Source organism: Martes martes (genome assembly GCF_963455335.1).
Source record: "Martes martes genome assembly, chromosome: 4".
Taxonomy (NCBI): domain Eukaryota; kingdom Metazoa; phylum Chordata; class Mammalia; order Carnivora; family Mustelidae; genus Martes; species Martes martes.
Window position 1 is genome coordinate 162,675,063 of NC_137891.1, and position 24,734 is coordinate 162,699,796.

General features: G+C 42.8%; 1 protein-coding gene across 1 annotated transcript; it reads left to right on the forward strand.

The window, feature by feature from the left end:
- Window positions 1-3,087: 3,087 nt before the first annotated feature.
- Window positions 3,088-24,734, forward strand: SF3A3 (splicing factor 3a subunit 3). The gene is made up of 17 exons (XM_080800455.1): window positions 3,088-3,296; window positions 3,582-3,629; window positions 4,869-4,921; window positions 5,027-5,132; window positions 7,232-7,304; window positions 7,655-7,746; window positions 9,015-9,097; window positions 9,754-9,892; window positions 10,393-10,461; window positions 10,893-10,960; window positions 11,119-11,226; window positions 12,771-12,840; window positions 15,477-15,641; window positions 15,737-15,847; window positions 16,703-16,793; window positions 22,545-22,600; window positions 23,608-24,734. Exons 1-17 carry the CDS (start codon window positions 3,201-3,203, stop codon window positions 23,683-23,685), a joined length of 1,506 nt encoding a protein of 501 aa, XP_080656581.1. The 5' UTR covers window positions 3,088-3,200; the 3' UTR covers window positions 23,686-24,734.

The following is a 24,734-nucleotide window of genomic DNA, read 5'->3' on the forward strand; positions in this document are numbered from 1 at the left end:
TAAATACTTGTTGAGGAAGAGTAGTCCGAGCATAGAAAACAGCTGGTGCAAAGAACGGGCGAGCTGAAAAAACATATGGCGCTTTGGGGAAGCAGCAAATAATTTCATTCGGAGGAAGTGCCAAGAGACTAAAATGGCAGGCAGAGGCCGGGTCACAAAAAATCTAATGCCAAGTGAAACAGACCTCACTCTACGGGTAAAGCAGCCAATGGAAATGTTTAAGCAAGGGCATAAGTGATCACTCTGGCTACAGCATGAATAATGGATAGCAGGGGTAAGATGAGCAGGCTCTGTTGGAAGCTGGTGCACTGGTGGAGGAGAGAGGTAAAGAGGCATCAGGGGTGGAAAAAACTCGACTTGGCGACTGGCTCAAGGGACCGGAAAAGGAGAAGGTTTTAAGGGAAAGAAGGTGAATGCTTTTGCTTAAGTGGTCCACCCCCCTAAGAGGAAAAGACACAGTTACAGTGTCATTGATTTCAAGAGAAACATTTTTCAGATTTAACATCTTGGAAACCCAGATGCATTGTATAGTAGAAGATGTGACATAGTTTAACAATTTTTTCTTTCTTAGTGGAACATAAAATAATGGTGGAGTTAACATTTGATGGCATCTCATATTTGATGAAATATGGTAGATTCCTAACCCTACCAAACACACACACCCACACACACCCACACACACACATTGTCTTCAATCTTGAATGGATATTTCCCACCTTGGGGGGGGGGGTCGCCTCTGGTGAATTTTGCCAGGGGTGCTCTCTCTAAGGTTGAAATCTTGCTTAAATTTTTAGGCATAAATATAACCCTCATAAAACCCCATGAGCTGGCAAGACAAGAGTCATTATCCCTGTGTTATTTTTCAAACTTTAAAAAACAAAAAGCATCACATTCTTATTTTAGAAAAATTGGAGACTTACAAAAAGTAAAGAGAATAGGTAAATCACTAATGATTCCTTGATATATTACAGCCTCCTGGTTCTTTTTTGTTAAGCATGATTACGTACATACGTATTTTCATTTTGAGTTTTAAGTTTATTTTTTAAAATGCGAAAGTGGGGTGGGTGGCTCAGACGGTTAAGCAGCTGCCTTCAGCTCAGGTTATGATCCCAGGGTTCTGGGGTCAGGCTCTCTGCTCAGTGCAGAGCCTGCTTCTCCCTCTCCCTCTGCCATTCCCTCTGCTTGTACTCTCTGGCTCTCTCTCTCTCACTCTCTCTCTCTCTCTCTCTCTGTCAAATAAATAAATAAACATTTTTTTAAAAATGTAAAAGTAATATATGTATATGTTAAGAAAAAACCTTTCGTGCTGGGTACACACAAAGAAAAGTTTCCCGCCTGTACCAGATCTTCTGGGGTATCTCTTCATAAACAATCATTGTTTACTGTTACTTGGATATCCTCACAGAAATAACCTCTTCGTGCGTCTATTTTTATACACACTATTATGTGTCTAGATTTTTTTTCACTTTGTGTGGCCATTTTTCCATTGAGTTCATATAGATTTTTTTAGCAGCTTTATTGAGGGATAAGTTCCATAAAGTCCATAACATAAAATTCACCCGCTTTGAGTATACAATTCAATTACTTTGAACAAATTTAATAGCGTTGTGGAACTCTCTCCACAATCCAATTTTAAAACATTTCTATCACCACCAAATTTGCTGTCACTTCCAATCTTATTTCCAGCCACAGACAACCACTCATCTACTTTCTGCCTCCATAAATTTGCCTTTCTGGACATTTCATCTCAATATATCCTATGTCGTTTTTTGTGTATGGCTTCTTTTTCTTAGTATGATGTTTTCATGGTTCGTCTGTTTTGTAACATTCCTTTATTGCTGAATACTATCCCACTGTATGGATATACCACATTTTGTTTAAACATTCATCGGTTAATGGATGTTGGAGCTGCGACCAGTTTTGTTAATTATAAATGACACTGCATGACCATCTGAATATATGGACATATGTTTTAGTTTCTATACCTAGAAACTTGCTTCATTCTTTTTTTATGGCTGTATAGCATTTTGCTGCGTGAATGTACCATTTTTTATTTAACCAGACCCCTTGCTTACAATTAGATTTTTCTCCACATGTGAACTTATTATTGTTTTTTAAAATATTTATTTCAGAGAGAGAGAGAACACCCCCGCTGGCGGGCATGGGGGGGGGTCGTGGGCAGAGGGAGAAGCAGACTCTGCTGAGCAGAGAACCTGATGTGGGGCTCGATCCCAAGATACTGGGATCATGACCTGAGCCGAAGGCAAATGGCTAACCAACTGAGCTACCCAGGCAGCCCTCCTCATGTGAATTTCTTGAAGAAAAAAAAAAAAGAGAGAGAGAGAGATTTTTTTAAAAAGGATTTTATTTTATTAATTTGACAGAGATCACAAGTAGGCAGAGAGGCAGACAGAGAGAGAGAGGGAAGCAGGCTCCCCGCCGAGCAGGGAGCCCCATGCAGGGCTCGATCCCAAGACCCTGGGATCCTGACATGAGCCGAAGGCAGAGGCTTTAACCCACTGAGCGACCCAGGCGCCCCGAGAGATTTTTTTTTTTTTAAGATTTTATTTATTTGACAGAGAGAGATCACAAGCAGACAAAGCAGCAGGCAGAGAGAGAGGGGGAAGCAGGCTCTCTGCTGAGCAGAGAGCCCAATGTGGGGCTCGAGAGATCATGATCTGAGCCAAAAGCAGAGGCTTAACCCACTGAGCTACCCAGGTGCCCCGAGAGAGAGATTATTAACAAGAAGGACACCGAAGTCTAGAGAAGGGGAAAACGTTAACAGAAGTCACGCTGAAAGCTAAAGACAACGTCCGGTCCCCCAACTCCCATGCAGGTTCTTCAACTACTCCTCAGTCCGGGAGGTCCCTGCCTGCCCCGCCCGTCTCATAAAAACTCTGGGAAGTCGGCCCCTTAACCTCAGATTCCTGAATTTCTGTACGCCCCCTAGAGGCACCTGGAAATTACTCTGCATCGCTCCACGACACCTCCGGCCAGCAGGGGGCACTGCTGCCACCTCGAGCGCACCGGCTATGCTTATCTTGTGATGCTCCCTTTTCTTCGAGTCCCCGAGGCACTTCCGGCGTCCGCGGAACTTTGGTGTGCCCGGACGCTCAGCGTGGGGCGCGGGCGCGCAAAGCGGCAGGAGTCGTTTCCGGCCGTGTCGGTGGTCTGAATCGAGGTGCAGAGGCGGAGGAGAAATGGAGACAATTCTGGAGCAGCAGCGACGGTATCATGAGGAAAAGGAACGGCTCATGGATGTCATGGCCAAAGAGATGCTCACTAAGAAATCCACGGTGAGTGGGGCCTGGGCAAGGGCTCCGTCGAGGCTGGGCCCCATCCTGGTGTTTAACCTCGGAAAGCTTTCTTTGGCCCCGAGACCCTCCCGCGCCTCATCCTCGGCTCCCTCCGGGGCTTCTTCTCCGAGCTCCGGCCGTGGTGACCGCCCCCCGAAGCCCAGCGCCCCCCGGGCCTCGGCTGCAGCCGCTGAGACCTGGGCGGCTAAGCTCCGCCCTCGGGCGGCCTTTCCACCCTCAGAACTCCGACTAACGGCGCCTGTGTCACCGTTTGCTTTTCTCCAGCTCCGGGACCAGATCAATTCTGACCACCGCACACGGGCCATGCAAGATGTGAGTGCTCCGTTGTCTCCTTCTCTTTGGGTCGGGATGAGCTGCAAAAGAGAGGGGAGGCGGAGTTCGGGGTCTGAGTATGAGACCAGTCCAGCCAAAGGTAGCCAGATTGGCCAGTCGAGGATTGTCTGCCTGGAGAAGCCCTCGCGGCTTCCAAACCCGAGGGTGCTGAGCTGTCCTTCCTCACCTCTGAATGGGACCTGTTATTCATACCATCCTGTGCTCCATGATGTACAAAGAATAGTTAGGAGGAGTCAATGGCCCAGGCACAAAAGGTACCATCCCTCCACCCCGCCCCCCGCCCCAATGTTGGGTATTAGTGTTTTCCTCCCAGAATACCATTTTGAAATTTTTACCTAGCAAACCAGGTTTGCTTAGTAATAGTTCAATTTTGTACTTTTAGGAAATGAATCAAAATGTTGATACTAACTGCTGAGTGATAGGTAAATGAAGGTTCATTATACAAAATGCTCTCTATTTTTTTTTAAGATTTTATTTATTTATCTGACAGAGATCACAAGTAGGCAGAGAGGCAGGCAGAGAGAGAGAAGGGAAGCAGGCTCCCCGCTGAGAAGAGAGCCCAATGCAGGGCTTGATCCCAGGACCCTGGGATCACGACCTGAGCCGAAGGCAGAGGCTTTAACCCACTGAGCCACCCAGCTGCCCCAATGCTCTCTATTCTTGCATGTATTTGAAGTCTGTTTAGAAAGGATTGAAAGAAAAAAAAAAAGAAAAGAAAGGATTGAAAGACCTAATTAGAGTTTCCGATTCACTGAAGATAATTAGTATTGTTAGCCCCTAGTTCCTTATTTAAATTCCCAAATCCAAAATACTGTGAAAACAAAGATTTTCTTTATGGTTTTGGGGGGGTGGGGGGGATGTAATTACTTGGTGGCAAAATCTGACTTCATCTCATTTGGCAGCAAAACCCTGAACTTAACAGATAAGCTTTGGATGGTCTTTAGCCCATTTATTAAGTAATGCATAATTTTCACTGCAGAATTATTAATAGGTGTTCCAGATTCCAGTAGGGATGTTACATGCTATATAATATTTTTCCCAACTTAGAAATTCCAAATTCTGAAGCAAATCTGGTCCCAAAAGTTTTGAAAAAAAGACTAGGAACGTTTAAAATCTCTCAGGGTTTCCCTGGGCCTTGACTAGTGAGCTCTGTTGGTTGCTTAGCCCTGTAGTCGTACAGATTGCTTTGTTCTGATGGGTTTTGTGTTTATCTTTCAGAGGTACATGGAAGTCAGTGGGAACCTGCGGGATTTGTATGATGATAAGGATGGGTAAGTGATAGTCACTTCTAGTCCAGGAGTTAGCACCTCTGAGGAGCCATGCTTCAAGGACTGATTTTGTGCACTGTGTTCTTTGAATTTTTCCTGATACTGCAGATTACGAAAGGAGGAACTCAATGCCATTTCAGGACCCAATGAATTTGCCGAGTTTTATAATAGACTCAAGCAAATAAAGGAATTCCATCGGAAACACCCAAATGAGGTATGATACTCAGAAAGTGTTTTTTCCAAACCTGCCTGAAGAGCATACTAAAGGGAAGGCATAAGGAGGATGGAGGTGCACCATTCAGATGTCCCTTCAAAAGAACCATTTAGGTGACATCCTGCAACTCCAGTGCTTTCAGTTTCCCCCTCATCTTTAGGCCAAGGCCACTCTCTTCCTGGGTAACCCCAGCCAGGGATAGAGCACAAGTGAAGATACTGTGGCCTGGATGTTTCCGTTCAGTGCAAGACTCTTGTAATGAGCATTCTTTGCTCCACAGCTCCCCACTGGGAAGGTAAAGATTTGGTCTGAATCACAGTGTAGGCTATCCCTGCCCTGTCATCCTCTCTCTTGTTTTTTATCTTTCCCAGGCATTACCCCCAATAAACTCCTTGCGCTCCTAACTCTGTCTTGAAATCTGCTACCTAGGGGATCCAGCTAACACAAAGAGGCTTTACTTACTTAACAGTGATCATTATACTGTCAGGGTTTAGCCCAGAGGCCAACTTTTTCATGAAACATATTTCCTTATTCATTCCTCCCTTCAAATTAATCTTTATGATCTGATTATATTTTATGACAGTGAATGTGTACCCCACTGTATTGAAATAGTATAAGGAACAGGGATTATATCCCAGTTATCTAGAAGCGATTGAACATCTTGAACAGCTGACCAGAGTTCTAGGGGGAGGAGTTTTTGGTTTTGTTTTGTTTTGTTTATTTGACAGAGGCACAGTGAGAGAGGGAACACAAGCGGGGGGTGGAGGAGGAAGAAGTAGGCTTCCCACTGAGCAGGGAGCCCGATGCCAGGCTCTGTCCTAGGACCCCAGGATCATGACCTAAGCTGAAGGCAGATGCTTAACGAATGGGCCAACCAGGTGCCCCAGGAGAAGGAGTTCTGGGGGGGAAGGGAGCAAGGCCATGGCCGTAGCAGATGTGGAAAGGGGTCGGTTATGGATTATTCTGAGCTTTCATGACTGTGTAACTGGAAAGTTGTTTGTTCCCTTGGGGGTGATAAAGAGGTAATCCACTTGCAGTGGGAATGAATTTTTATATATGTAGCTTTTCAAGTGATGTTATATATTATATAGGTAGAAGTGTCCTATGGGTAGAAGTTAGGTGACTGGGGTCAGGCATGAGATTTAAAAAAAAAAAAAAAAAAAAAGCTTGTGATTTAGATATGAGAATTAGCTCATAGACTTAATGGTTGAGGTTGACGTGATGGATGAGGGCACTTTCTCACACCAGCAGAAGTCTTCCCACCCCTTTGAAGCATCAAGCATGAAGTCTTGTTAACTAAGAGAGAAGACATGAGTACCATTCTGGTGTGTTAACCTTATTCTAGCCTTGGTAGAAAGGTGATGAGAAATAAATGGTTTGCGTTTATTTATTTATTTATTTGACAGAGACAGTGAAAGAGGGAACACAACCAGGGGGAGCAGCAGAGGGAGAGGAAGAAGCAGGCTTCCCACAGAGCAGGGAGCCTAATGCAGGGCTCAATCCCAGGACCCTGGGATCCAGGCACTTAATGACTGAGCCACCCAGGCGCCCCGAAATAGATGGTTTTTAAAAAGGATTGGAAGGATGCTCAAGGTATACTAAGGAAAAAAAGTCTAATTATGTGAAAAAATAAACACCTTGCACTTACCTGTTGGTGGTTGTATATATGCATATATTTAAATATACAGAATAGTGGTTTGCAGATTTTGTAGGATATGTTTAAATCCTCTGGGGATTTTTATATTTTAATTTTTTTTAAGATTTGGTTTTTTTTTTTAAACACTCCCAGGTAATCCTAATGTTGAGCAAAATTTGGAAACAGATGGTATAAAAAGGTCTCTTAACAGTGCTAAAGGGGGACTTTGGTTTTTCATTTTGTGTTTTTGAGTTTTTGTGAGCATGTGTTACTTTAGGAGTTTTTAGTCAAATGGTACCAACAAAGGAAAAGAAAAAAAACAAGGTAACTATGGAATAATAGTAGGCTCCTAATGAAAATCAAGTCTCAAACATCAGAAGTCTAACTTACTATACAGCCCATTTCTGCAACATTGCAACTTTTTTGTTAAAAATCCACCTGAATTTTTCTTTCTTCCCCTCAGATCTGTGTGCCAATGTCAGTGGAATTTGAGGAGCTTCTGAAGGCTCGAGAGAATCCAAGTGAAGAAGCACAAAGTAAGTAGGTTTCAGCATTTCTCTCGAGCACTAACAAAAGTGCAGGTTTATGACAGAGCTCGGATTTTCCCTCCGAGCCCTGGGAAACAGAGCCCCAGAGAAATTTATTGCCATGTTCTCAGCTGGATTGACGTCCTAAATTGGACTTGAACAAAATACTCACTTTGTACTACCCTTGCTCAAGTTCACTGGCCTGCAAAACTGAGGTCTATTGACTTCATGAGCATAGGGAGGACATTTGGGTGAAGGGCTGTGTCGTGTCACAGAGAACTAGCCATCCATTTGAAGAGCCATGTCCAAGAAAGTGGTCTTTAATGTCTGAATCACTGATATATCTTTGATTCTTTCAGACTTGGTTGAGTTCACAGATGAAGAGGGTTATGGTCGTTATCTTGATCTTCATGACTGTTACCTCAAATACATTAACCTAAAGGCCTCTGAGGTAGGGCCAGTGGTGATGGTGGTCGGGTGTGGGAGATGGGGGACACACGGGATGACAGTGCTTCTGATTCTAGAGGTGGGTCGGGATGGCAGGCTGGGGCTTCTGGATAGAGCAATTACACTGTCTTATGCTTTGTAACCGTTAGAAAAGACGTAATGGGCTTTCTTGGAATGAAACAGTATGTAAAATGAAAGGTTTTTACAGTGAATACAACAGTCTTATTTTCTTTTTAGTTTTTAAATTTTTAAAAAATATATATTTAGAGAGAGAGTGCATGTGTGTGTGCATGCACGCACAGGGTAGGGACAGAGGGAGAGAATCTTAAGCAGACTCCCTGCTGAGCACTGACACTAGAGCCTGACATCAGGCTCCATCTCACAGTCTTGAGATCATGACCTGAGCTAAAATCAAGAGTTGGACACTCAACTGACTGAGCCACCTCGGTGCCCCTATTTATTTTTATTTTTTTGAGTGAACTGTGCAGCCAACATAGGCCTTAAACTCAAGACCCTGAGATCAAGAGTCACATTCTTTATAGACTGAGCCAGCCAGGCACCCAAAGCATACTATTTTATTAACAAATTTTATTGCTTATTGATACAAACATATTTTGCTTTTATAAACATAAAATATTTTTTTTTAAAACTCACAGTGAGCCCCTGCAATAGGCACACGTAGTAGGTATGTGAAAAATATGAAAACATAATCTCTGACTGCAAAAGTGTCTTTTATTACAAGATTTGGGATCCAATGTGACAATCTCAGAAAGGTCACAAGAAGGTGAATGATTAAGTTCCTCATGGAGTTGTGAGGAAATGTCCCAAAAGTTCAGTGACTGTACTTTAAGCTTCAAGAGGGCAGGTCCTATATCTGTCTTGTTCTCATCTGTATCCACATACTTGGTCCAAAGATGCTCAGTAAGTGACGCCATGAATGAACAAATGGCACTTCAGAACCTTAGTTTAAGATGTAGTGGGTGTCAGAGTCTTCGGTTTGCATTCAGTTAGTGCTGGACGAATGTTTCTTTCATTTACTGTTGATTGATTTGATCTTTATTTTTCAGTTAATTGCATGTCTGATAAGTCTGCTCAGTGCAGTGGCATTAACACCCCAGGTAGTGTAGGAATTAAGTCATGGGCAAGAAAAAGACTAAGATGAGCTGACCCTGTTACTAGACAACACTCAGTTTTGATCTCATTTATTAGAGACTATAGTGCAACTTGGTGCAGACCCCTAACTGGATCTCTTATCATTTTTTTTTTTTTCAGAAGCTGGATTATATCACGTATCTCTCCATCTTTGACCAGTTATTTGACATTCCTAAAGAAAGAAAGAATGCCGAATATAAGAGGTAGGCATTGCTAGCCTCTAGGCCTCTCCTGGATTTGATTAGGTTATTTAATGTAAAGATTTGATGGCAGAGTTCTGAATTTTATTGCCTGAAATAAGGACACAAATGACTTCCAGGTTTATTGGAGGAGAGAGATTTTGAATACCAGTTTTAAACATGTGTCTTACTCTGGCTCTGGAATAATGTGCATCTGTTGGCACATCTGTGATTTTACACCGAGGCTGTTGTTAAATTTGTTTCATTGTAAAAGGAAGTCTCATTCAGGGATCTGTGTCTTGAGTTTAACAAGAAAAAGATTAGCATTTCTCATTGAGACCGAAGTGAGGTGCATGACTGATGCATAGATGGAAAATTTTGTTTGTGTTTTTATGCCCCTGGTTTATGATCTGTACTACTGACTTTCTCTCTTCCTTATTTTCTCTTTACCTAACATCTTTTATGTGAGTTAATTAAGATTTTATTATTCGAAATTATGACGATGAAATGAGATCAGAAAGGTCAAAATCAAGATGACGTGTTAGGAAAAAATTCAATTGTAAGCTCATTCTAAAAATTAGTATTACTACTTTTAAAAACTGGTATCACTGGAATTTTATTTTACAGGGCGTAACAGTATATAAAAAATACTCTGTTTTCTCTGTATTGTTCCTGTATAGATACTTGGAGATGCTGCTTGAGTACCTTCAAGATTACACAGATCGAGTGAAGCCCCTCCAAGATCAGAATGAACTTTTTGGGAAGATTCAGAATGAATTTGAGAAGAAGTGGGAGAATGGTACCTTTCCTGGATGGCCGGTAAGCTTTAGTGGGGTTGGGGAGAGGACATGCGGAGGAATTGGATTAATAGTTTTACTTGAATACTGAGCCTCCACCTTAGGGCATTAGCTGCTGATCCCTCGGGATGAGTGTGACTGTGAGGTGTCCCCTGCCACGTATATCAGGCGTTCTTACCGTGTGTGCTTTGGAATGAGATTTGTCGGGGCTTCCTTGCCATTGGCCGAGTCTGGCATTTTTGGCAGCTATGTCATTAATGTTGTGTGGTTCTTAGTGACCCCAAACTGCAAAGATGATGTGCTAGAATCTCCATCATGTGTTTCCAGTCCTGGTGATAAACTTGGGTTTTCCTGAACTCTCAGGGAGAGAATGAACGATCTTGTCTTTTGCTCTGCTCTTATGGGAATTTGATTCATAGTCACACATGCATGTAAGAAAGAGGCCATCTGCCACCTGGTAACGTAGATAGATGGCTCCCTTGTCTTCATTTAAACCTGGATCTTAACTCTTGTTCTTGCCAGAAAGAGACAAGCAGTGCCCTGACTCATGCTGGAGCCCATCTTGACCTTTCTGCATTCTCCTCCTGGGAGGTATGTTCTCTTTAGTAACTATACTGGCCCCAAATATAGTTTTCACTCTTCAGAGAAACCACTCAATCTGTTTCTAATGCCATGGATGTATTATGGTAAGACACCAGTTCCTAGAACCAGGCATCTACAAAAAACATGGAAAGATAAAGCTAAAAAAAAAAAAGTTTACCCATCTACTTTGAAAAGTATAAACTTTATGAGACTTACAGTGGAGTTAATCACTACCAGTATGATTGCATATGAACTAGACCACAGAGTCAGTCCTTTGGAGAGTTTGAACTGAGTGCTAGCTATTGGCTATGGAATGTATGGTCTTGCCACAGCTTCAAAAACACCCACACACCCACCTGTAAAGACCTAAGCTTAAGCATTTGTTGTTTCTCAGAGTCTATTTATATGAAATTGTAACTTGGATCCTTTTTTTTATGTAGGAGTTGGCCTCCCTGGGTCTGGACAGATTGAAATCTGCACTCTTAGCGTTAGGCTTGAAGTGTGGTGGGTAAGAGACTGCTTTTTCTATCAGAACTGTCCCAGTTTACTGTATGTTTGCACAATAACTGACTCTGATGCCATTATTTCTGTTATCCTGCACCGCTGAAGTATGCAAAACCATATGGTAGAGTAACTCTGAAATGTTTACCCCTCCTGTCTCCTTAGGACCCTAGAAGAGCGAGCCCAGAGGCTCTTCAGCACCAAAGGAAAGTCCCTGGAGTCACTTGACACCTCCCTGTTTGCCAAAAATCCCAAGTCAAAAGGCACCAAGCGGTGAGTGGCAGGGGTGGCATCTCTGTGGACAGTTCTAAGATGTTATTCCCCAGAGAATTTTTACCGCAGCAACCTGGTTTATCGCCGTTATTGATTCAGAGAGATACAGTTTGCCGTTTTTCTCTGCAAATGGTAGAGAGCACCATCATTGTTATACACCAAGAACAGTTTGTACTCCAGTGATTGAGAGTGGGTTAATGTTGAAACGGCTCTAGGTACCTTTTTTTTTTTTTTAAGATTTTATGTATTTATTTGACAGAGAACACAAGTAGGTGGAGAGGGAGAAGCAGGCTCCCTGCTAAGCAGGAAGCTCGATGACCCTGGCATCACGACCTGAGCTGAAGGCAGATACTTAACCAACTGAGCCACCCACGTGCCCCTCTAGGTACTTTTTGTTATCTCAGGAGGCTCTGGAGGCTAAATAGGTTCCAGAAATGTTTTTCTAAGTTTGTTTTTACTAATGATAATTGAATCTTTTTTTAATTATAGTATAGTTGATACACAATGTTACATTAGTTTGAGGTGTACAAGGTAGTGATTTGACAACTCTACGTTATGCCATACCCAAGCATACCTGCTGTCTGTCGCCATAGAACATTATTACAGTGCCATCAGCTGTGTTCCCTGTGCTGTACCTTTCATCCCTGTAGTTGAATCTCTTCTTGAGCCACATGCTTGTACAGGGTATTTTTTTTTTTTAATGTGTGTTTTGTAATTCTGAAAAGTAGCTTTTAGGGGTGCCTGGGTGGCTCAGTGGGTTAAGCTCTGCCTTCAGCTCAGGTTATGATCTCGGGGTCCTGGGGTCAAGCCTAGCATTGGGCTCTCTGCTCAGCAGGGAGCCTGCTTCCCCCTCTTTCTCTCTGCCTGCCTTTCTGCCTGCTTGTGATCTCTGTGTCAAATAAATAAATAAATTTTTTTTTCTTTTTTTAAAGAAAGAAAAGTAGCTTTTACCCTGATCTTTTGCAGATACAGACTTAGAAAAGTTATGGCATATCCCCACTATGTCATAGTTACTAAGTACTAAGGATCAGAATTTGAGTCTAAGTCTGTCCCAGAGCTTGTCTCCTATGCTACATTTTCTTTGTAGATTATAAGGATGGAAATTTAAGTGTCATTATGTGTTTTATGTCTTCTAGAATGAGGTTAGAGAGGAAGCTTCCATGCATTCCAAGAAATAACCTTAGGGGCACCTGGGTGGCTCAGTGGGTTAAGCTTCTGCCTTCGGCTCAGGTCATGATCCCAGGGTCCTGGGATCGAGCCCTGCATCGGGCTCTCTGCTCAGCGGGGAGCCTGCTTCCCCTTCTCTCTCTGCCTGCCTCTCTGCCTACTTGTGATCTCTGTCTGTCAAATAAATAAATAAAATCTTAAAAAAAAAAAAAAAAGAACCTTAATACTTCCATCAGCAAGTCCTGAGCTGAACAGAGCATGACAGTTGTCACATGCGTGTAGTTTTTAATGCATACTTGGAATCAATGTTCCCAGACATGGGATAAGGCTTTGGGTAAAAGAATCCTTGGGTGATACACCTTTTTTCTTGTTTCCAGAGACACTGAGAGGAACAAAGACATTGCTTTCCTAGAAGCCCAGATCTATGAATATGTAGAGATTCTTGGGGTGAGTAATGGGCTCTGCTGAGAGCAGTAAATACTATAAGGTATGGGAATCAGAGAAATGTGAACTCATAGGTTTTTGGTTTTTTTATTTTAAGGAGCGAAAGAAGAAGGGTAGGTTTTAAACTAGTTCAGCAGAAAGTAAGATTGTCTCAGGTACTTGACCCTTCAGTGAGGTTCCGTTCTGTTCGTAGGTGCCTGTTGTTGGGTGATATTTGCAAGGTTGCCCAGTTGCCATGAAGCCAAGCAGAAAGAACAGACAACCCTCTCAGCGTAGTATCCAGAATGGTGTAGGTTCTTTGCATTCCAGAATATACCTAGAAGTTCCTGAATATACCTAGGAGATGGAAGCAGATACTCAAAAGGCATTAGAAGGAAGTCTGCTTAGAGCAGCGTTTCAGGTATAACTTGCTATGGAAAGACATTACTTACATATTCAGAAGATAACAAGGAATTTGCTAGGGCTAGAATATTAGTGGTGCAAAGCTTGCTATGAGCTGATTCTTGAATATTCTTTCAAGAAAGAGCCAAGGGTGGGTTGGGAGTGGAAAAAGGCCTCACCAGACAGGATGCTTATCTCAGAGAGAAAGGAAGAGGAATACAAGGGAAATTGCTCTTTCAGGGAAGAGAAGGTAGAAGAAAGGGCAGCACTCATCCAAAAAAGATGGGCACTGACTCTGGGAGTCCTGCAGAAGACCAGCCTTTCAGAGTGTCTGTACAATTTTCAACTGCTCTCGGAGCCTTTCCCTTTATAGATGTTCAGATGGTGTTTTAAGTGATAGTTCTGGCTCAGCTTGCTTACGAGTCTCTGTCAGTTGCGTGGGTGTTTTCGTTCTGCCTTTGTTTGAGGCATATAATAGCTATATATGCATATAATATACATGCATATGTTAGCTGTACAACTAGTCACTTGTTGGTTCCCAACTGCTTTCACTAAAGGGCTAGCTAGAATGTTGGACTCTAGGGCCACTAATATTCTCCACAGTTAACCTGGCTGCTACTATGGACAGCAGTCTGAGTTGCTGGTCCTCTAAAGATGATTGGGAGGCTAATCTGTACCCATGACCCAAGATGTTCTACTTTTTCTCTCCTTTGAGAGCATTTTGCCTTCCCTGCCAGGAGGTGGCACCACTCTCTAAAGTTTCAGCCAGAATGGTTAATAGAAGTTGCTCCTGTTATGTACTGATAGGATTTTTACAATTGGCTTACCATTTATTGATACCTGTTGGTTTCCAGACATTGTGCCCAATCCTTGGATACGATAGTGAATATGACATGCCTCTTGACTTTGAAAAGGCCACTTTGTGGTTGGGGGAGATAAGTGACTACGGCACAATAGATGTGTGCTGTGACACATTGAGACTGAGTTTTCTAAGTAGAAAGAGGGAAGAAGAATGTTCTAGAAAGAAGAAACAAAGGATAAAAGTAAAACATCATGAAGAGAAAATAGATATTAGGACATAATGAGAAGAAAACCAGTGTGTGTGGAGTGTACCTTGTAAGGGTGGGAGTGGTCAGAGAATAATTTGGAGAGTTATGTTGGAGATTTGGACTTTGTTCTTTAAATCGTAGAAAGAGGGCACCTGGGTGGCTCATGCATTAAGGGTCTGCCTTCGGCTCAGGTCATGATCCTGGGGTCCTGGGATCGAGCCCCGAGTCAGGCTCCCTGCTCAGCAGTAAGCCTGCTTCTCCCTCTCCCACTCATCCCACTTGTGTTCTCTCTTTCACTGTGTCTATCTATGTCAAATAAATAAATAAAAATATTTTTATAAATAAATAAATAAAACTGTAGAAAGACAAGAGGCGCCTGGGTGGCTCAGTTGTTAAGCGTCTGCCTTTGGCTCAGGTCATGATCCCAGGGTCCTGGGATTGAGCCCCAAGTTGGTCTCCCTGCTCAGCAGGAAGACTGCTTTTCCCTCTCCCACTCCCCCTGCTTGTGTTCCCTCTCTCACTACGTCTCTGTCAAATAAATAAAATCTAAAAAAAAAAAAAAAGAACAAAATGTTTTAAACAAAGTGTACCATTAGATTGGGGTTTTTTTTAAGTACATAAATTTGGGGGGGAAAATGCAGGTTGGACTGGAATGAGGAGAGACTCAGGGCAAGTTAGAAGGCTGTCTTCTTGGTGAGGAAGGAGAAGAACAGACTGGGTAAGGAAATATTTTTAGAGACAGAAAAGACTTTGTTCTCGGTTGTTCTGCAATAATCCATGGCCTAAGATGAGTATCTTAGGCAAGTGACCTAAAACCTTTGACTTTTTCCTTCAGGATCAGGGAGAGCCTATTGATAAGGAGTTTTGATAAGAAGGCAAGATATTCCCTTTATTGTACAAGTAAGAAAACCATATCCGGGGCACCTGGGTGGCTCAGTCGGTTAAACGGCTGCCTTCAACTCAGGTCATGATCCCAGGGTCCTGGGATCGAGTACCTCATTGGGCTCCCCGCTTGGTGGGGAGCCTGCTTCTCCCTTTCCTCCCCCTGCTTGTGCTCGCTCTTTCTCTCTCTCTGTCAAATAATAAAATCTTTAAAAAAGAAAACCGTATCTTCGGAAGGTGAGGGGTCAGCAGGAGTTGTAGAAAATTGCCCTTCTTGTTCTGCACTACTTTTCTCTGACTTCCCTTTCATTTCTGGACCTGACTTAGGAACAGCGACATCTCACTCATGAAAATGTACAGCGCAAGCAGGCAAGGACCGGGGAAGAGCGAGAAGAAGAAGAGGAAGAGCAGATCAGTGAGAGTGAAAGTGAAGACGAAGAGAATGAGATCATTTACAACCCCAAGAACCTGCCACTTGGCTGGGATGGCAAAGTACATGCCTGTGTTACCACCTTCCTTCCCATCGCCCGTTCAGGAAGCGGCTGCGGACATGAGTCTAATACTGTTTCCTTTCTGATTTCTTTTAGCCGATTCCCTACTGGCTGTACAAGCTTCATGGTCTAAACATCAACTATAACTGTGAGATTTGTGGAAATTATACCTACCGAGGTCCCAAGGCATTCCAGCGGCACTTTGCTGTAAGGAATTCAGAGCCATTTCTCCTGGAAATTAAAGTGTGAAACATGCAGCTTTTAGAGAGGATAGGAACACCCTGAGAGTAGCACTAGTGTCCAGAGCTTAAGAGAAGCAAGGAGTGGATCTAAAGTCAAGCATGTGGCATTTGACCTTTGGCACCCTGCTAGCCTAGAATAGTGCCTAAGATGGTTTCTGGAGGCATTCTGGCACTCTGCTATTTGAAATTCATTTCAAGTGTATATGAACTCCTCGCTTCCTTCCTCAGACATCCATATCACTTTTGGGTCTTTTCTCTTGAGCCCCTGAGTCATCTCTGAATTTTTCTCAGTACTACCTCCAGTACATTAGAATTGGCAGCCAAGATAAAGCCCATGCCATTTGCCATCCGCGAGCCCAAACTGTCATTGCCTCTCCGTGCTCTCTTGCACATCCCTGCTTATGCCTGGTGAGCAGTCTTTGCCCTTACTTACAGAGGTAACCTGCCATCAGTAGTGCTTACTCATGCTGGGGGCGGGGGGCGTGTGTGGGAGGCCACTGGTTAATTAGAGTGGTGGTGTTTTTCTGTGGTCTTGACACAGGTTTTGTCTGGACTATTATTAGATCTGGATCTTGGTTTGAGAAACCAGGCCGGTGAGGAGAACAATGCAATGCTGCTTTGAAATAACTGCCCCTTATCAGTCGTGGCCAGCTGTTTACAAACGGGAACCACAGAAGGAATGCTGCCATTAGGTGGAGTCTTTTGCAAAGGGTCAAGTTAGGGTTTATGAATAGAGTGGAGCTTGTGCCCTGTGTTCAGTTATTCCCATTTCACATCCTTTTACTTCGCATTTTCATGTCCTTTCGCTTCTCTCTTCTAGGAGTGGCGTCATGCCCATGGCATGAGGTGTTTGGGCATCCCAAACACGGCCCACTTTGCTAATGTGACACAGATCGAAGATGCTGTCTCCTGTAAGTATGCTTTTTTTCCCGTTCCCTAGACACCAGATCAGTGGCCAGTCCTACAGCTCACTGCTCCCAGTACCCTGGTGTATCCAGGGCTAGGGGCAGCAGGTTGTGGATATGTGTATATTTTTATGTCCTGCAATTTGCCTGATACCTTGAGATTGATATTGATAACATTTTAAGCTTACACTTGTGCCAACTGCTAAAACAAAATTGATACTTTGATTAATTTTGTTTCATGTTTGTTTGTTCCATGTATAGTATCCTAAGCATTTTCCCCAAGTCTTATGTTAAATTAAATAGAAGTAGGTGATAGGTCATTCTTACCTGGCTGGTGTTTTCAAAGGGAATGATGCTTGTTCATCTACACTGATTTTAAGATTGGCTGTTGGTTTTATTAATCACATTGCACAAGAGAAAGATTGCACCTTTACCACTCTTTTATCGGGCGTTGGATTAAACAGCATTCCTGGATTCTTTCATACTGGTACTGGGGGTAGATACTCTTAATGCAGTTATTTATCCTATTAGGATTCTCCTCAGAAGTTTTATATTTATGTCTGTAAATAAAAGATGTACTTCTTATTTTCCTTTGAATCACTTGTCAGGTTTAGGGATCAAAACAGTATTGAGGACATAAAATGGATGGGATTATCGCTACATTCTCTTCTGTCATTTGAAACTACTTATGTTTAAATAGGTTATTTCTTCATACAAAGGGACCAGCCTAGAAAGATTCTCCAGTTAATAACCCATAAAGGCCTTGATTCATCATGACAAAGTAGAAACCAAGTGCTTCATTTCTCTTCTGTTGTGTATTCTTTTTCCTGCCAATACTTTCTGTAATCTTAGGGGTTTTTTTATTCCTTTCTTAAGTCTTTAGATGAGAACTTTCTTCTGTTTGTTTCTTTATTCTTTTTAATAAAGGCATTTAAAACTAGATGTCATTCTTTTAGAAAGCCATTAGAATATCCATTATCGATACGTTATATTGAGACTTTATTTATTAAAGATGTTATTTCTGATTCTTAGGAAGTTATTTAAAAGAGTATTTTTTTTAATAATTTTTTTTTAATTTTATTTATTTATTTGACAGAGATCACAAGTAGGCAGAGAGGCAGGCAGAGAGAGAGAGAGAGGAGGAAGCAGGCTCCCTGCTGAGCAGAGAGCCCGATGCGGGGCTTGATCCCAGGACCCTGAGATCATGACCTGAGCCGAAGGCAGAGGCTTAACCCACTGAGCCGCCCAGGGGCCCTTGTAAGAGTATTTTTAATTATATAGTTGATTGAGGTAGTAGGTCACCCACATTTTCGGAAGAGGAAAGTTAGGTAACTTTTTTCCAGGTCCCTCCCCTACCTTGTAAATGGGAAAAACCTGGGGATCAAACCCATGTCCTACGGTAGAGTCTTTTCTCTTTCCACAGTGCTATACTGCCTTCTTTCACTCACCTTCACCAATTTAAGAGTTCATGGTCAGGGCGCCTGGCTGGCTTCGTTGAAAGAGCATGTGACTCTCAGGGTTGTGAATTTGAGCCCCATGTTGGGTGTTGAGATTACTTAAATAAAAAAATTTTTTAAAGTTTTTTGGTTTTTTTTTTTTTAAGGCTTTATTTATTGATCTGACAGAGACACAGCAAGAGAGGGAACACAACCAGGGGGAGTGGGAGAGGGAGAAGCAGGCCTCTCGCCCAGCAGGGAGCCTGATGTGGAGCTGGATCCCAGAACCCTGGGATCATGACCTGAGCCGAAGGCAGATGCTTAACAACTGAGCCACCCAAGTGCCCCTTAAATAAATAAAATGTTTAGAAAATAAAAATACTTGGGACACCTGGATCAAGTCCCACATCAGGCTCCTTGCTTACTGGAGAGCCTGCTTCTCCCTCTGCCTGTGCACACGTTCTCTTTCTCTCTCTCTCTCTCTGATAAATAAATATTTCTATTTTATTTCTTTTTAAGATTTGATTTATTAGGGTGAGGGATGGGGTGTCTGGGTTATGGACATTGGGGAGGGTATGTGCTATGGTGAGTGCTGTGAAATGTGTAAGACTCATGATTCACAGACCTGTACCCCCAAAGCAAATAATACATTATATGTTAATTTAAAAATTTTATTTATTTGAGAGAGAGAGAGAGACAGAGAGAACATGAGAGGGGGGTGGATCAGAGGGAGAAGCAGACTCCCCACCAAGCAGGGAGCCTGACATAGGGCTTGATGCTGGGACTTCAGGATCATGACCTGAGGCCAAGGCAGTCAGTCAGTTGCTCAACCAATGGAGCCAGCCAGGTGCCCAAATAAAATATTTTTTAAAAATAAATAAATAATAAATAAATAAAAATAAAAATAGTTGATCATTAAATTGATTCCAGGAAGAAATGTCATGGATTCTCTGCTTGGTCTTACCTAGATTTTTAGAAAAACTTATTTTTTTCCAGAACATTGTTGGCAGGTTCATGATTCCACCATCTTTCCATTAGCCAAATTATTTTCAGAATCTACCTCTTTTTTTTTTTTTAATAGAGAGAGACAGGGTGCAAGCTGGGGGCTAGGGCAGGGGCAAAAGGAGAGAGAGAGAGAATCCTAAGCAGACTCCATGCCCAGTTCGGAACCTGATGCAGGGCTCAATCTCCCAACCCTGAGATCATGACCTGAGCTAAGATCAAGAGTTGGACTCTTAATCAGCTGAGCCACCCAGACACCCCCAAAATCTGTTCCTTTGATTCAGATGTCTCGATTAATCAGTCCCATACACATTTTTATTACTGCCACTTCTTTGGTTTGTTGCAGTATTTCCATCCATCATGAATTTCCTTAATATTTTGTTTCTCTGTATAACATTTATGGTTTTACCTCTATCTCAATATCATTTTGTCCTTTCACTTTTTTACTCCACCCTCAGCAGATCATAGATTTACTATAAATTTATCATCACCTCTCCCCTTCTCATTTCCCCAGGCATTGTTCCTCCATTTGAGTATCCTGGATTAACTCTCTGGCTTCCTTTCCGACTTTCATAGCAGATCAGTGATTGTACACATATTGGCTCCCACTAGATGGTGACAGGCTTTTTCCCAGATGTCTCACCAGTATTAAGCGATTAATTAACTGAATGGAGGTTAATTCTTTTATGATAAAGAGTTTCTATAATTTTTTTTCATTTCCTGTTGGTGGTAGAATTCTTTTTTATTAAACCTGGATTGTTCTTTTTTTTTTTTTTCTTGAAGATTCCGAGTAGACATCTTAGAAATGTTTGCTTATAAGGAAGAAAGCATATTAAAACTAACTGCATGCCCTCCACCCTTTTTGCAAGAATATGCTTATTCAGCTGTGCTTTTCTCTGTATATACACCTTCTCCACTTTCTTGTATCTTTCACCTGAGTTCACATGCGGGCAACCCTAGCCCTGCTCTGATGCCCTTCCTCAGTTTTCAGAGACTGCTATTGTCCAGCTCCATCTAGGTCTCGGTGTCCCCATTTATAGGACCTGGGGAAGACACAGCTGGTCCAGTGCCATCTGTAGTCCAGTCAGCTGGGTGTTCAGGAGTCGGCAGCACAAGTGGTTACTGCTTCTTCCAGAACACATCAAGAAGATGTGTACCCTAATAAGGGGGTGGACAGGGAAGTTAACCATTGGCATAGCTTTTATGCTGGATTAACTTGTTGGTCTTCGTTTTAGATTATTCTGTTGAAATTTTCCTTCTGGAGTTTTTAGCTAGGAGGGAGGGATTTGGCACTCCCATTTAAACTATGATTATTTGTTTTTAATCTAACTTTTATTTTTATCATCATCATCATTATTATTACTGTTTTAGAGAGAGAGCACACACATGCTCACACACAAATGGGTGGGGTGGGGTAGAGGGAGAGGAAGAGTGAGAATCCTAAGTGTACTCCACACGTGGAGCCCAGTGCAGGGCTTGATCTCTAGATCCTGAGATCGACCTGAGGCGAAATCAAAGCCGGGCACTTAACCAACTGAGCCACCCAGGCACCCCTGTTTTTGTTTTCTTTTTTTAAGTTGTAGAAAAAACAGTTGAGAAAGAGCACTGTGAAATTGCCACCAGAGACCCCCATGATTTAGATGGGTGGTCACCATAGACCAGTATTCACTAGGTACGAATTTACTAACTGATAAATTTACAGCATCAAGTTCAGTTACCACCATGTTGTCTACAATAATAGCATAAGAAATGTAAACGTTGTAATGAACTCTGGACGTTGCCAGTGAGAGGAATGACTTTGCTAAAATCGTGATATCCTATGTCTCTGGCTTTTTATTGGGTCAGCTAGCTCATCAAAAACAGGAAAATCAATTCATTCACTTCACTTAGTGAATCCACACTGGCACCCAAGGTGATCCCATTCTTTTCTAATTGTTTCCAGATCCCTCTGAAGAATAATATCTCCCTTACTGATCCGTAATTTCCTACATCCATTTCTTTTCCGTAAAGAAAAATCACGATGGCTCCAAAAAAAAAAAAAAAAAGGCAGTCACAACAGCATTTCCAGTCTCCAGTATTATAGTACCACTCTGGACTGGATTCCTGAATGGCCTGGACATAGAATGTGACAAGACTCTGCCCTGGTTCCTTATAGCACATGATAAATTTTCTGTTCACTTGTGATGTGCTTATTGCCTGGGCCCGAAGACTTGAGCTCATTTGAAGATTTGAAGCAATGAGCAAGGAAGGAAAGGTTGATGAAGCGAGCATCTATACACCAGGAACAGAGCCAAGCACTTCCTCATCTATTGTTTCCCTGTTATGTCCCCCGTGTTAGGATTCAACTTGCTCTCTATGATATTTTTTCCACTCTTGTTAAGTATTTTTTTTTAAATATTTCAAGTTTTTATTTAAATTTTAGTTGTTAACACATAGCATCAAAGTAGTTTCAGGAGTAGAATTTAGTGATTCATCTCTTACACATAACACTCACTGCTTATCACAATATAATCTTGTCAAGTTTAGAGTCACTCTACTTGGTGGGAAATGTGGAAGCAGCTAGGAATCAATATTCCTAATACCGGTAATATTTAATCTCTCTCCCTCAGTGGGCCTGTCCTAGCTGTTCTGTGTGGGATCTCTGTTCTGAGAGTACACCTGTCCTCACCATTCTGTCAGAGTTAGGTCTCTCTTTACTGGTTCAGTGCCTGTCCTGCCTTGTGTATGTGTGCTTGCTCCCTTTGAATCTGTGGTCATTTCTGGAAGCATCTGGTCCCTTTCCTCTTCATCAGAATACTTTTACTGAACTGTCAGAGTTCTCGTTTTAATATTTTCAGTGTTTGCTGAGCTATCTTATCTTTTGGATTTTTTGGTTATGATATTTCATCTTTTATTTTCCTCCTCTGAAGCTTTTGAAATCTATACAGCAGGCTTTAAAGAAACATACTTGACCCAGCCTGGTGTTCCCTTTCTCTTCTGTAATGAACTTTAAGACCATAAGGTCACTTTGTCCCATAATTCCCGTAGGTTGTACACACTAACTTCTTTGAGGGCATATCAGTTCTCTGTTCTTAGAGGTCTTTGGTTATATTTGGTCCAACTTTCCTTTTACAGCAAAGCAGAGATTGTGGTAAGTGTTGCCATGGAGGGGGTTTTGTCTGTTGGTGGGCCAGAACTGAAATTCCGGTCCAGGGCAGGCAAAAGTCTCAAGCACAGGGTCATCCAGGAGGACCTTAATGGGGACAGGGATGTTGTAACACTTGTCTGCCTGATGGATACTCAGTCCAGTCTTGACTGCTGCTCATTTCTCATCCTGCAGTGTGGGCCAAGCTGAAACTGCAGAAGGCATCAGAACGATGGCAGCCTGACACCGAGGTGGGTGCTAACGTAGCATCGGGAGAGTGTCAAGTGACCGCTCCCTCACCCTGTAGAAGGGAGGAGAAAGGCGGTCCCTGGGTCACAGTTGTGGCGAGTACCCTGTGCCAGTATCTGTAAATTGGCTCTTGACTTGTGAGCCTAGTTTATTTGTGATATTAACATGTGTCAGACTTGAAATGTGTGTCTTAAGACAGACTGTATTCTGCTCTTAAAATGTTGAAGTGGCAAGCAGGAGTACCCAATGTCCTGCCTTACCGCGAGGATTCACAGGCTAAGAAGTTGTGAATCCATATCATAGGTTAGGTCTCCTTTGAGGAAAGCACCCAGTTAGAGATGAGCCTGTCTCATGGGGTGGGGAAGCATCCTTGTTTCCTCGTTGGTCCTGAGATAGTCATCCCACAGAGCAGATTTCAGAGATGAGGAATGATGTGTATGTGAGGTATGGCAGCTGTTCCTTTTTTTTTTTTTTTTTTTTAGGTCAGTGATTTCTAATATTCCTTTTTCTTTTCTTTTTTTTTTTAAAGCAGTGAAGTCCTTTACAAACTGTAATGTAGAATTCCAGTATATAAAATAAAGGAGTATTATACTTGAAATGAGGAAGCTCAGCCTTGTTGGCCTCCCTTTCAACCCTTCAGTGGCCTCGGGTAGAAAGGGCAGAAACCTAGGGTCTTGGGAATCATTAGAGAACTGTTGCCTTTGGTCAGCCTTTCTCAACCAGCGTTCATCATCTTAGACACAGAGAGTGATGTGAACAGACTATTTTCTCAGGTATCCCAAAGGTAGGTCATAAACGGTAGCACGCTAGATGCCTCAGATATGTTAGATCATGGCACGCAGTGGATGCCTGGAACAGTCGGGTTGGATTCTCCAGCAGACCCCTGTTGAGTAAGGCTGTCTTAGATGCATGCCATGAGATCAAGCCAGGGTGAGCTCAGGTACCCAGAGGCTGGTTCCAGACATTTCTCTGAGGAGGCATAGCTAATAGTGTGCCCCTTTCCTTCCAGGAGGAGTATGAAGACTCCAGTGGGAATGTTGTGAATAAGAAGACCTATGAGGATCTGAAAAGACAAGGGCTGCTGTAGTGTACAGGGACGAATCTCAGCTTTGGGCCTTGCCTGGGCTTCCCTGGAATCTGCTTTTTCTATTTCTCCCAACCAAATGCTCCTAAAGACTCTGCTGCTTAGTCGTAAGGTCTAGCGTGCTTCTTGTAAAGAACAAGGCGTGCTGGCAGATGGCAGGGTTGAGATGTGTTTTATCTTTGTTTTATATTAAAAGATTCCGTCAGAAAATAAACCCAGCCCTTCTTCGGAATGTGTCTTGTACTAAAGCCCAGGATTGTGGACTAATGCAATCCTTTAGTTCTTAATACTTCCCTACCTCTTTCTCATCAATTTAAGTGGCAACTAAAGTTTGAGGAGCACTCGTTATGTTACATTTATTCTGGTAGGTAGATCTGACTTAACCTTGTTCCCCAGGCCCATTTTCTGTGCTGTCCCCAAAGGTGCATCACCCCAGGATACGCCCTACCCTAGTTGAGTCAGCCAGTTCTGCAGGTATTAGACAAAGATGGGGAGGGCGAGCCAGGGCCGCTGATAAGGACAAGATTGTGGCACCAAGATTTGCCAGGAAGGAGGTGAGCTGTCCTGGAATGGGCCCGCAGCCCTGCGCCTGCCCCACACCTCAGCGGCCTGGCACACAGTGGCTCTAAGACCAGCTGTGAGTTCACCGGCTTGCTAGTTTAGTACAAGTCTTTGGTGATCCTGTCTGTCTGTCTCTTCTGCAAGATCCCTACTTGACTAGGAAGTGGCTAATATGCTTGTGTACTCCAACCCCAAGTAACCAAGATTCGGGTGGCTTGAGCAGTTGCCCTGACATATGAATCTGGTATCCCACATGGAAAGACCTAGGGGAGCCAAGGAGGCAGTGATCTGCCCACAGGCATGATTGTCTGAAACCCGGAGCCTGCTCCAGAACAGGATTTCTCCAGAGGCCTCCTTTGGCCCTCAGCAGTCAGACCTTCAGTTTGTCTGTCTGTACTTTTTTTTTTTTTTTTTAAGATTTTATTTATTTGACAGAGACACAGCGAGAGAGAGGGAACACAAGCAGGGGGGAGTGGGAGAGGGAGAAGCAG

Coding starts and splice junctions, on each gene's coding strand:
- SF3A3 (XM_080800455.1), top strand. CDS start 3,201: ATGGAGACAATTCTGGAGCAGCAGCGACGGTATCATGAGGAAAAGGAA. Junction 4,922..5,026: donor TTGTATGATGATAAGGATGG/GTAAGTGATAGT, acceptor CTGATACTGCAG/ATTACGAAAGGAGGAACTCA. Junction 7,305..7,654: donor TCCAAGTGAAGAAGCACAAA/GTAAGTAGGTTT, acceptor TGATTCTTTCAG/ACTTGGTTGAGTTCACAGAT.